General features: G+C 40.5%; 1 protein-coding gene across 9 annotated transcripts in view; it reads left to right on the top strand.

Annotated features, from left to right (window-relative positions):
- Positions 1–12348, top strand: part of LOC5513278 (protogenin) — a 42177-nt gene that overhangs the window by 21413 nt on the left and 8416 nt on the right. For 7 of the 9 annotated variants that reach the window (XM_048725169.1, XM_032382703.2, XM_032382699.2 and 4 more), the window contains 6 exons: positions 3693–4085; positions 4993–5301; positions 9208–9489; positions 9834–10118; positions 10541–10819; positions 11760–12050. In XM_048725169.1, coding sequence (XP_048581126.1) covers positions 4037–4085; positions 4993–5301; positions 9208–9489; positions 9834–10118; positions 10541–10819; positions 11760–12050 — 1495 coding nt within the window. In that variant the 5' untranslated portion in view covers positions 3693–4036. Of the gene's footprint in view, positions 1–2257; positions 4086–4992; positions 5302–9207; positions 9490–9833; positions 10119–10540; positions 10820–11759; positions 12051–12348 lie in introns of those variants that run through there. The other 2 variants (XM_032382702.2, XM_032382700.2) reach the window with 2 other exon arrangements.

Below are 12348 nucleotides of genomic sequence, written 5' to 3'. Positions count from 1 at the left end.
AAGCAGCCAATTACCAAGCGTGGTTTGACCCTTACCCAAGCGGGGTTCGGAAACTGTGGAAGCATATAAAAGCACCTTAGGGCACGCCCCACTTGAAATAGCCTTACAAGGTCTCACGCTGAAGCAAACGTGCGCCGGCCAGGAACGTTTCACCATGCCAGGTAAGGCGCTACAGCTGCCGCGTGGCCTCTGTGGTGGGCTGGATAACATCGATAACATTGTCTGAGGCACGTCAACCAGGTTGTGCCTGTCCTCCCGCCAATAACGCTCCAGGACCTATAACGCCAAGCGCAATCCATGAAACGAAAACAGGCAAAGATGCTGACCAAAATACACTGAAGCCTCACGCTGACCGCCGCCTTTATCTTGGGGATGATTGAGGTTTCGAGAAAAGTGCACGGTATGCCAGACTGAACGTTCGGATAGGGATACTGTATACAGGTCCTCAAGTGTTCAGCATCGTTTGGCTAGACGACAGCCATCTGGAATGTCAGATTGAACTTGTGCTTCACGGGGTATACAACTGTCATTCCTCAACCTTCCTCAAACTCCTGGCACGTCTGGGCTGTGAAACATACGGCTCAATATGGTTGGCCGTGCAAAGGAAAACTAAGGGCGCGTTTTTTCCCTATCATTCTGGAATGGAAATGGTTGGTAGAGAATGTTCAGAATGGGATTCGTCGAGTCATTCTGCTACAGGTAGCAGAATGGGTGGAATGGCCTTCATTCCATTCCAGAATGGGAGTGCGGGATAAACGAACGCGCGCATTTTCTATTGAAATCATTCTCATTTCGGAATCACGAGTAAAAAAAACGTGCCCTAAGCCTAGTAGAGAATTCGGCGCAAAGTACCAATTATTTGTTTCAAGAGGAGTGTTGACTGGCCCTTCCCTCGTGAATTTTCTCTGGATCTCCCAGAATGCTTTGCAATCCTTAATGGCATCCAAATGGTTTCACAAGCCTTCAAGGAGTGGACATTGTATTTTGAGGCCATAGAAATGAACCTGAAGGATCAGAATAAAGGTATCTATTTGTGTCTTGGGCTGTGTTTGCTGATCTCTCTCCTTTGTGTTGTATTTTGAGAGTTTTGTTGAGAGGGGTGATTCTGCTTTTTTTCCTTGTTCGATATGAAGTTTGTCCAAGAATCTGAGCTATTATTTGGCTAATAAGTAGTTGCTATCACCTTGGTCGGATGCATATCTTCAAAACCATTTATCCCTATCCCTAGACTGATGCCTGAGTATCTTTATCTTGTTGTGTTTATTTTGCATTTATGAATTTTTGGGGTTGTGGGTACATCTAAAGGCCGGTACAGGCCGTTTGAGGGGTCAATGTGTTAAAATAGGAAAAACGAGAGAAAAGTTTGAGGGAAACCGGGAACAGGGTTTTTTTTCGAATTATCAGGGTTTTGAGTTCGAGTTATCGGGGATTTAAGTTCGAGTTATCAAGGTTTTGAGTTCGAGTTATCAGGGTGATTTTGAATTATCAGGATTTGGGTTCGAGTTTTCAGGGTTTTGAGTTCGAGTTATCAGGATTTTAATTTCGAGTTATTCGAGTAAAAATGTCTAAAGATCAGCTTCATTCGGGTTTTTAGGGCAAAGGGAAATCGAACTACAATCACGCCTAAAAATGCTTGATAAAACACAGGGTTTTTCTACGTTAGATGCAATATCAGCTTTTTCTCAGAGGTACCCCCCTTCCCCCATTCAATAGGGTGATTTAGATCCACGACGCAACGCGCACGTTCGATTGCGCGCGCACGCTTTTCTTACCGGCGTCGCATCCTGTTCAGGACGGCATTTCATGCTTTTTCACGTCCTCTTCAGGACGGGACGCCGGCAAAAATTAGCGTGCGCGCGCAATCGAACGTGCGCGAGGCGGCGTCTTCTTTAGCCTATTGAGAGGGGGGTAGGAGTATCTAGGGGGAGAGGGGCTGGCAAAATAGAGTAAACACTTTTGCTGACGTGGCAGTCCAATGGAGAAAATTTCAGAAAAACAAAATAGCTTTAGCGAAAAACAAAAACATAGGAACAAAGTCCTTAGGCACTTGAAGTCGGAAACGGAAACCACAAACAGCGATACGAAATCGGAAACGGCAAAAACAAATTCCGGAACAGAATAATTAGTCCCTTGGCGCGAAACTAATCCTACAACACAAAGCAAAGATTGCGAAGCAGTTCTTTCTTTTGAAGTCTGCAGTAGAATTATGAATTTCAAAATAGGAATTCGATTCAAAATAGGTATTCGATGCACTAATATGTCCCCCGTTTGCGGAAAGTTACTCGATGGCTATTTATAAACCCGAGGAGGTATCCAACCGCGTGCAAAATAAAAACACAAAAGAACGGCAAGAAATAACATGACCGATGATTGTTCTAAGTCTTTCAGATGGAAACATTTCTCTAAAGTACTGTCACGTCCGCAAGTTGTTCCTCTTTTTTATACTTCCAATGTAACCCAGCAAATTCAGAAATATCTTTGGAACTACTAAAAGATGGGGAATCCTTTTGAGGCTAACTGCGATTCGTCCAATTTTTGATCACAATAAAGAGCTAATTGTTACCATGAATGAGCGCTCAACAGAATAAATTGCCAAGGAAGGAAAAGTGCATTTTGAAGCGTTATAATGTTTTATAAGATTTTGCGTCACCGCATCCCTCCCCCTTTTAACCTGAACAAGATATTTTCAATATATGTCATAATAATTTCAAGGAGAGGAAGCGTAAACAGCACGATGGCCATTTACTACGCTCTCAAGTAAATGCCGACCAGTTTTCTGCCGATCTACCGTAGTCCCTTCCGTGATTTGCGATAGCATTTACGTGGGTACTTGAGTAAGAGACTAAAAACTTAGATGCCAGCTTTGTAATCCTAGGAACATAGCGCGCTGTGTACATAGCTCCGCTCTCTGCGAATTATGCCTTATTCTGCTCTTCATAATGGTATCTTCTCGTGATGAATTAATTATTGTTTGTCTTCCATTAAAATCACAAGGTTCGAACGCGCGTTTATTTTACATACTTAAAATCAGCTAGTACCCATTTTCTGACCTCTGACATCTTAAGCATACCCAGTTTCGCAAGTTCCTCCAATTCATTCATCCGCTTCATGGATAGGCTCCGATGCTGCGCGAGGTATTTACTATCACAATATAAATGTCGTGACTACTGCCAAATCATATCTTGTAACCAAAATACAATGTAAACGGTAGTGGATATCACTCGATCCCGCACGCTCTTTGAACGAATTTTTGATACTCCGCCGTTTCACGCTCTTTTCCTGGTCACTCGATCAGTTTCGCGCGACGTAGATTTCTCACGGACTCTTCGCTTGAGCGACGAGTAAAACCACCCAAAATTATTCATGTTGGGTTTTATATCGAACTTTTAGCAGAACTTCTTCAAAATTTTTGTTTTGAATCCCTCATGCTTGCTCTGAAAACAACAAATTGCTTACGTATTATTTTATTCCTCCCGCAGATTTATCGCTAGTATTTAGAATCCGCAAAAGAAGCAGATTTATGAGATGCTACACAAATCGTCCGAAATCCATGTGTCACAGTTTACGAGATTAACCATAAGGCCTGTTCATTACAACATTACATTATCAGACGTTTAGGGAAAAAATACTAGGCCGTTTGTCCTTCCATCGGGCTGAACGGTTCTGAGATGTTTGTGTTTTGTTTTATTTAGATGATTCGCAAAGAACTAATGGGAGCGCAGGTCTTCGTTTTATTACACCAACAAACACGCTGCTCGACCACTCAACTCCCTCAATTGACATGTACACTCGTCAAAATGACTGACAGCCGCTGCGTATATTACATGTCATTTGATTAAGATTCTCGAACGTTGATTGGCCGGTTCATAAATACGCTATTATTCTTCGCGTTTATTGGTTGATCGGGAAGCGGCATCTCCATGTCACAGCCGTCCATCAGAAGGCGAAATCAACAAGAACGGGGTATGTAGGTAGATTTCAACCTCGAAGAGTAGCTCCAATGTAGTCGTACTTTTAGCTATAGTATCTAGCCCAGATGAATGGTCTCATCTTATTGGTGATAGCGGGAAACTTCGCCGTGCTAGGTAAGTAATCCTCGTGCGATTTCGATGAAATCTTCACGTTTAAATAGCGAGTGTAATTTTTCACGAGTTCAATTCTTCTCCACGAGTGGTGAAATAACAACGCTTCTAAGGAGAAGGTTACGGCCATCTCGACTTGGAGCGTGGTTTAAAGGGGTGATTCCACGACCACGGGACCCAGAGAGGACACTAGTGCGCCTTGATTATGCGAAACTCCAAGGCAAATCGAGTATTGACATTTATTTTGATCTCGGAGGTGAAAGCCTCGTTGACCAGCTGCGCGGACTTATTTGAAGCCGTGCTCCGCACTAATTCAACGATCCGTCCGTGCTCACTGTATACTACCTGCACGGCCGTAAGATAGACACGATCCTAATTCCTCTACACGGGGTTTGCGATAGGCCGTGTTTTGACTACTGTTCCAGTGTTTATGGTTTTCTGGGAAAGAAGTGACTCAATACGGGGGAGAAGATGGAGTCGGTTCTGCCTGCATATGGCCAAGATATACAACAAACCTACTGTTTTTGTCGTCAAGTTCCACCGTTTGCATTTATGATTAAGAAATACATAGCACTGTTTTGGCCCTTTGGTAGTAGGTATCGTGTTAATCGAACTTAGAAGGTCAAACACAGTTCCGTGTACAAGACCTTGTGCCACAGCGCCAACCTACGGCCGCTACCGGGACGGTGTTCGGCCCAAAAGAGATGACACCTCTCATCTGCGCCAATCTAACAACCTAAACTAATGCCCACTGCATTACAGGATATTCCAGATTTTGGCGGTTTTACTATGCTCAATTATAGGGGTATGTAGATAGGTGAAAGCCCCAAGAGGGAAAGGGAGCGGGCTTCCGCGCTTGCCCTGACAATATGACAACAAAAAAAAAAAAACGTTGTTACTGTTTTTGCAGGGTCGTCGAATCTTTTGCAACCTCCTCGATTTGTAGAAGAACCCTCAGCGGTGATAGCACTAAGGAAAAGCACTGTCCAGATAAACTGCAGCACAATCGCAACGCCTGTGGCCAGGACGATTTGGTTAAAGGACGGGGCAAGAATCAAGCCTGATGACCGGCACGTAGTTCTTACATCGGGGGCTCTGCGAATCCAGTCCGTACAAGGCCGGAGAAAGGGCTTTGGGAATGACGAGGGGGTTTATCAATGCCTGGCTTCGAACCGAGCAGGGACGGTAGCGAGCAGAAAAGTCACGCTGCACATAGCCGGTGAGTAGATGTATTCTGGGTCAGGGTCTTGATGTTAGCGTGAATCGCGAGGTTTATAAACACAGCTTTCATCTTCACTCAGATTACAATATGCTTGGCCGCCCTTGCCTAAGAGCTGCGCGATAACATAGCGCAACGATCGCAACACCTAGCAAAATCCATTCGAAGGCTATGCCATGTGAATCAAGTTTATTTAGCCGTGTGTTGAAACCTGAACTTCCAAAATCCCTGCGACACAAGAAAAATAATAAATCAGCGTACAGGATTATCAGTAGTTATGCAAATTGCGTCGAAAATTCGCTTGATCACGCGATACGCGATTCTTGTTGTGTGGTTTATTCTTGCGTTGATTTTGAGTGCCGTACTTTAAACAAATTACAGCAAATTTCGACAAATATGTCCACCCTGGTAATTTGCGAGGAGCACTGCGCGACCACGAGGCCGTAGCTGCGATCGGCTGCGCGCTATTCGGGTTATCAGTGACCCAATGTGGACTTGTGAATAGATGATGATGAACGCTCACCGCACACAAGTAGCTCGCGACGTCCTATTTAACCGCTTGTCCTGCGTTCTTTTGACATAAAACAGTGTTTCAAACAATTCAGAGCACGTACATGTCATTGACGCATATTCTAATCGAAAAACATTACCCGCAAAGTTGTAAAGTACAAAATTAAAACCACGTAAAGCTCAAAACAATAATAATGGCGAACACGAGATGTACATGCCGAGGTAAATATGGCAACGACGAACGCTTAACTTATTCCTCGCGAGCGTAATGATCTTGTAATGAAAGCTTGTTCTGTTTAGCGGTTTACGGGAGGGTAAAGTTCAGTCTGTACGGATATTACTCTTTTACACCACTTGATGGGGTTGAACGAGACGGGCCGTGTAGGTTTTTTTTGTCTACGTGGTGGGCCAGTAGTAATCGCGATTTCGCGCTCGGAGTAACGTCTATTTACGCTCTGTGTCTCGACGATGACGAGCCCATTGACGGGTCTTGGCAATTACTTTTTTTAAAGCAATAACTAGGAATATTTTGTCTCAGTTATCGAGGTAACATGCGACCCGCTGTGAGCGGCGTTCGAGTTTCGGCGCGAACGCCGGTCCTATTTTTTTCACTTTCGTTTACAATGTCGCACGGGTGGCCCCCTACGAAATTTACCCCTAAGTTGCACGTACGTGAACATTGTTTATTTGACCACAACAAGTTGAAACCAATTGAGCATGCTGCTAACGCGCTTTCCCGCGAACACCCGATATGTTTCTCTATCTCGTTAAACACAACACAAAAATCAAAGATGGCGGTGGCTCTCGGGAAACAAACAGCGAAGGAACATTTGCTAAGATCGTCATGTCGTCCCACGCCCCTATCTTTATTAACGTTGTTATGTGTTATCCAATCCGGGCTCTTTCTATCGCATTTGAAACCCTGTTTTAACACATATCAGGACATCCTTAATAGCGGTATTGTGCAAGTGAATAATTTATCTTCGTTTACGAGAGTGTCATTGTTATTCAGCACTGTTGTAATTTTAACGTTTCCTGTCAAAAGATCTGATGCCAGATACATTTTTTGTGCTTTATTGGCTTGGGTATTCCCTTGGGTATCGGTATGGTATGTTGTGAGTTTTTCGTCTTGAGTGGACGGACTGTTCCTGAAGTCTGTATTGGTTGTTTTTGTTGATGTTTGTAGATTTTTATTTCCTGCTATTTTGATCTATACTAGCGAATGGAAGTCTTAAAAAAGTCCACAACCTCTAATACTACCTTTAACACTCTCGCTGACGTAAAACAATCCCATCCAATCCTGATTTCATAGAATTTCTAAGCGGGAACCATAATAGTTTTAAACTTTCTGTCACTTTGGGTTTTAGTATTCAGATGTCAAATGCACTGTATTATTCGTGTAAAGACAACGTATACAGAGGGATATTTTTAAGCTTTAAGCAACATTTAGTGAAAACCCTATTAGAAGGCTTAGAGTTAGACCCTGTCAACATTTTTCACGAAGTTTAGATGCTAATGAGGATTTCATGCCGAAATGTTTTTAAAACCTTAATTAATTTATTTCTAACGAGTAAAGTTAAATAATATATAATGGAACTGCAAAGATAGAATCAAGTTTTTGTTTAACCTGATTGACTACATGGTCATGGAAAATTTTTAAGGAAATTTTTTCGAGAGTCCAAAAAGTTCTTATTTCGGTTTGAGATATCGAACTGTAAAGGTCAAACAGAAAGTCGAAAAAAGTTGACTTGTTATCATATTTTGCGTTTGAATATCAGGAAATTTTGCTTAGTCGTTTATCACGTCCTAATGTTACAATAACAAACATCCAGTTTATGGTATTGAATATCTAATGCAGTCGATTTTATCTTCCATATAAATTTGTTATCTTTTAAGAGATTCTGTCATTACTTTTTCCCAAAACGAAGTTTTGGACTAAAAACAAAATGAGCTAAAACTATCAAGGTATGCCAATCAAGGTGAAAAAATATTCCTTATTATTACTAAAAACAAATATTGCAATTTTATGAATACAAGATAAACAAACTACTTGAATTTTACGCAGGGGTAGTTTAAAAATCCATATATTACATGAAAAGTTTGTAAAATTTCATAGTGTTTCTTCTATTATTAGTATTAATGTTGCGAATTCTATCCCTTATCTTGGTTTATGAGGAATGAGATATAGAAAACACACACACACACAGCTGTATCTAGAGATTAAGGAAAAGGCATATTCCATTAATGCAGCCTAAAACAAAATCTTCCTACAGTGAACTGCAATAAATTTTCGTAAGTCCCTACTTTGCCTCCCACAAAGTTATTGGGGTAATTAGGGTGTCATTGTTAAAAAAATAGTTGGCCCATACTCTATAGGGATTTCATGGTTTCTGCATTTATACTTATAACTACATTTACCTCTAAATAAATAAATGAATAAAACCTGTTAATTTGTAAGAAAATGCATCGTTTTCTGGTTACTTTTTGGATAATATTTTTGTGGGGTTTATTTTTTGCATTCTTATTGCTTGGAGATATAAAAAAAAACATTGCATAGCAACTAAGAAATTTTGGAAACTAATATAGTTAATATTTGTATGTTATGAAATAGTTGTTATTTCACTGCATTTTTCCTGGCTGCTAGGCTGCTCATGAGTCAGTGAGTGATTAATTGAGGGGATGCAGCAGTCTGCCTAAGTAAATTGAATAAGCTAGTTATAAATGATTCTACAACACATATGCGCGTAATCTCACTTTCTGATTGGTTGTTAGCTATGGTAAATCAGAGGACATACCGGATTCATCATTCACACAATCCTTGCAGGTTCACTTGAAGCAAAAGAGATGGAAAACCTTGATTTAAATTTGAGAAATTTTGTTCTCAATCTGTTCTAATAAATGTATTTTCCATCCTTACAACACTAAAAGTAACAAAGACTGCAGGGTTTTGAAGTTAAAGTTTTCAATTTTCGTTTATCTGCGCGCTGCAAACACTGGTTGCATGCACCTGTGCACACACTAGAAAACACAATATTCCAAACAAGCACATGCTGTTTTGATTTTGTAAAACATTGTTTTCATTGTTTGTAGAAAATGCTAAGCGCCTCTATCCACAACATTTTGATCATGAGGTGATGAATATTGGGGTGTATAAGAGTACATACCACAGAAAACTATGGGAAATTTGTCTATCATACCCTCGCTAATATGTTATCCTGTCATAATAGGAACATGCAGGTTATCACTCTTGCATTATTTTTTATTTAAAAAATCACATATGCAGCAAAGTGCAAAATAAATAATTTGGAGCTTACCTATGTGTTGTAGATACAAAGTTTAAAAACTCCATACACCATAGATATTTTCTTTCTCACCCCTATTCTTTGCTTGTTATAGTTCTTTCAAGAAAATTTGAAGAACAACCTCAAAGCATCAATGCATGGGAAGGGACCACTGCCCGGTTTTCCTGTAAAGTCAAGAAAGCATATCCAGCTCCTTCGATCTCATGGGAGCACAATGGTCAAGTTATAGTACCAAGCAAAAGACATGTTGTACTCCCTAATGGTGCTTTGCAAATCCACAATGTCCAGCAGGTTGACCAAGGGACTTATCAGTGTGTTGCAAGTAACATTGCAAGGATAAGAAGAAGCAACACTGCCACACTGACAGTACAACAAGGTGAGCTTTTTGATTCATAGGTAAAGAATGCCAGACTAGCTGGCTTGGTTGTTCAGTTTTGTGGCAGGGGAGAATTGCACCTACTGCTTTCTTGCCGAAGGTGAAAGTGATATATTTGGGCACTTACTGTAGTTTCATAAAAAGTGAAGATAAGCACAGCACCTAGGTCATGAATGAATTGAAGAGATGCCACAGTCCTATGGAAACATCTTGATGGGGTTGAGGGATAGCACTTGTAGTTGCTTTAGTAGCTGCAATAGTTGGTGTCTTATATGAGAGTGAAAGAGAGAATGGCAGTTATCATAATCCAGTGTTTGTAGTAAACAAGTGATTCACTTTTTTAGCTAAATCAAGCAAACAGCCTAACTTTACCACAATCCCCTCAAACACATCAGTCATCTCAGGCGAGGAAGCTGTCTTGGAATGTATTGCAACCGGTGTCCCAGTACCCACAGTACAATGGAAAAAAGTTGGGGGTGCAGATAGGGCATATGACTACAGTCTTGCCAAGCCTGGAGGCTGCAATCTCCGTATACGTTCAGCTTCACCTAAAGACGGTGGAGAGTATATGTGCATAGTGTCAGCATCAGGGAGGTCTATGACACATTCTACATTTCTTTCTGTTCAAGGTAGGTTGGTTGACTTGGATTTCTTTGTAGTGTGTAATTTTAGGAGAGTTTTTTTTTTACCATCAGTATATTCCAGTGATATAAACCTATGCCAAGTATGTGCTAAGTGAACACTCATACAATATCATACAATGTCAGCTAAAGACAGGATGCTGTGTTATTGGGATATCTAGTAAATATAATCATGTGCCAAGAAACTTTTGATGAGAGTTTATTTAGAATTGAGAGATGCATTTAGTCTTGCATATACATCAGATTTACAGCTTATAGTTCTGAGACTCAATGTCAGCCCTCAGTCTGTCAGACTTTAAATTTCTTCCCACTGTTTCTACCTATTAGGTACTTCCCCATTCCTGTGTTGCAGGGAATATGACAGTCCCATCGATTAGTATACACTAGTAAAGTATTTTTTATATCTTCAGAGCCACCACACTTCATAAATACCCCAAAGCTACCGAAGGGCCTGTTAGATATTGGAGCCACACTGACATTGCAGTGCTCAGCTACTGGGGTTCCACCCCCAAGAATTACTTGGCTCAAGAATGGCAAAGAGCTTGTAGGAAATCAAAGACAGAGTGGTATCAATAATGATTTGGTCATTCAAAGTCTGTCAACAAAGGATAGTGGGGTGTACCAGTGTTTTGCTGAGAATGACATTGGAAGTGTTCAGACCAGCACAAGGGTCCTTGTGAGACGTTCAGGTAAGTGTTTCAAATTCGTGTTGTTGTTATTAAGTTTCTTACTCATGAGTTCAAAGTTCTTAAAACCTTTCACTTTTAGCAATCTATTCAAAATAAAGCATAGATAAGCTTTCAAATTCTGAAAAGGAAATTGAATTCGATTAAAATTTGAATTTTCTAAAGAGCTTTGAAAATGTTCTAGGCCGTGTGAAAGGAGATTGAATCGGGTGTATAATTTCAAGTTTTGGCAGGAAAATCTAAAAAAAAAGCATTTTCCTAAAATCCGTTTAAATTCTGAGATGAAGAGTTTTGTATTGCAATGCTACCCACAATAACATGAAAACCATTAATGCCAAGTATAATAGACGAAAAAAGAAGTTGTAGATTTCAAAAACAATGCTCGCTGGAATGCATGCAGAGCGCACGCAAAATGCAAAAACAACTCACAAAGTATAAAATGTTTCCTAAATTTTGAAGGTTTGTTTCCTGAAATTGACTAATCAGTTGACTACCAGGTTGAGATATAAAGATGACGGAAAAACTCGCAACCACACAACAATCTTCAGCAATAGCTAAGAAGACATGAAGACAGGAACTAGTTTAGGGCGCGCAGATATTTCTCACGTAATAAGATTGATATCTCAACCTATGTCACAAATAACTAGACCCAGGCCTTTCAGTTCATGGTCTTTTTTCAAAAGGTTGATCAAAATGCCACGACATGCAGATTTGAGATATTTGTGCGAAGGCAGGTTATATGGTATCCATATGAACCACATACCATTTGGAAGATAAATATAAAGAATTGACCAAATCTATCAATTCTGAGAGGTTAAATGGACGTTACTACCACTCTTGGTACCATGTTGAGCAATCACTAGATAATCTAAAAGTAAAGAAAGTACTAAGGTACTGTACACTCTACTAAAGTATTCAAACGTAGCTTTCTTGTATTCAACAGTGAATACATACCCTCCATTGAATGTCACTGGCGTTGGCATATCCTCTGAAGAGGTCAATATTTCTTGGCTACCCCCCAGAGGACCAGAGCAGGTCCTGGCATACTCTATAAATTACCAGCCTGCGGACAAAAGCTCAAAAGAATTACAGGTTGTACTTGCCAAGGATTTCACAAGTGAGGTGATTCGAAGCTTGAGTGGCTTCACAAAGTACACCTTCTATGTGACGCCCTTCTTTACAAAAGGACAGGGACTAAACAGTGAAGTTATCACAGTCCAGACTTTACCTGGCAGTAAGTAGAACAAAATATATTTAGGAGGGGGGTTGTATTTTTGGAGGGGATGTATCATAAAGACAGATTTTGATACTCTGATTTGTCAGCCAGAGGATGTACAAGCTGGGAATAGTCAGGCCAAAACCCAAAAACTGTTGCATTTTGGCTAACCCCAAATGAATGTGCACAACAAATCAGAACATGAAAATCAGCCTTAAGAGGTCTATACAGTGATTCATAAATAACAAAAAGAAATAGCATAGAAGAATCTCTGAACTATATTTTGGCTTCATGCAGGTGGCGAGTCCCATCCAAA

The sequence above is a fragment of the Nematostella vectensis genome, chromosome 3 (genome assembly GCF_932526225.1).
Source record: "Nematostella vectensis chromosome 3, jaNemVect1.1, whole genome shotgun sequence".
NCBI classification, from domain to species: domain Eukaryota; kingdom Metazoa; phylum Cnidaria; class Anthozoa; order Actiniaria; family Edwardsiidae; genus Nematostella; species Nematostella vectensis.
The sequence above is the reverse complement of the archived record's forward strand: the minus strand, read 5'-3'. Positions and strand labels throughout refer to the sequence as shown.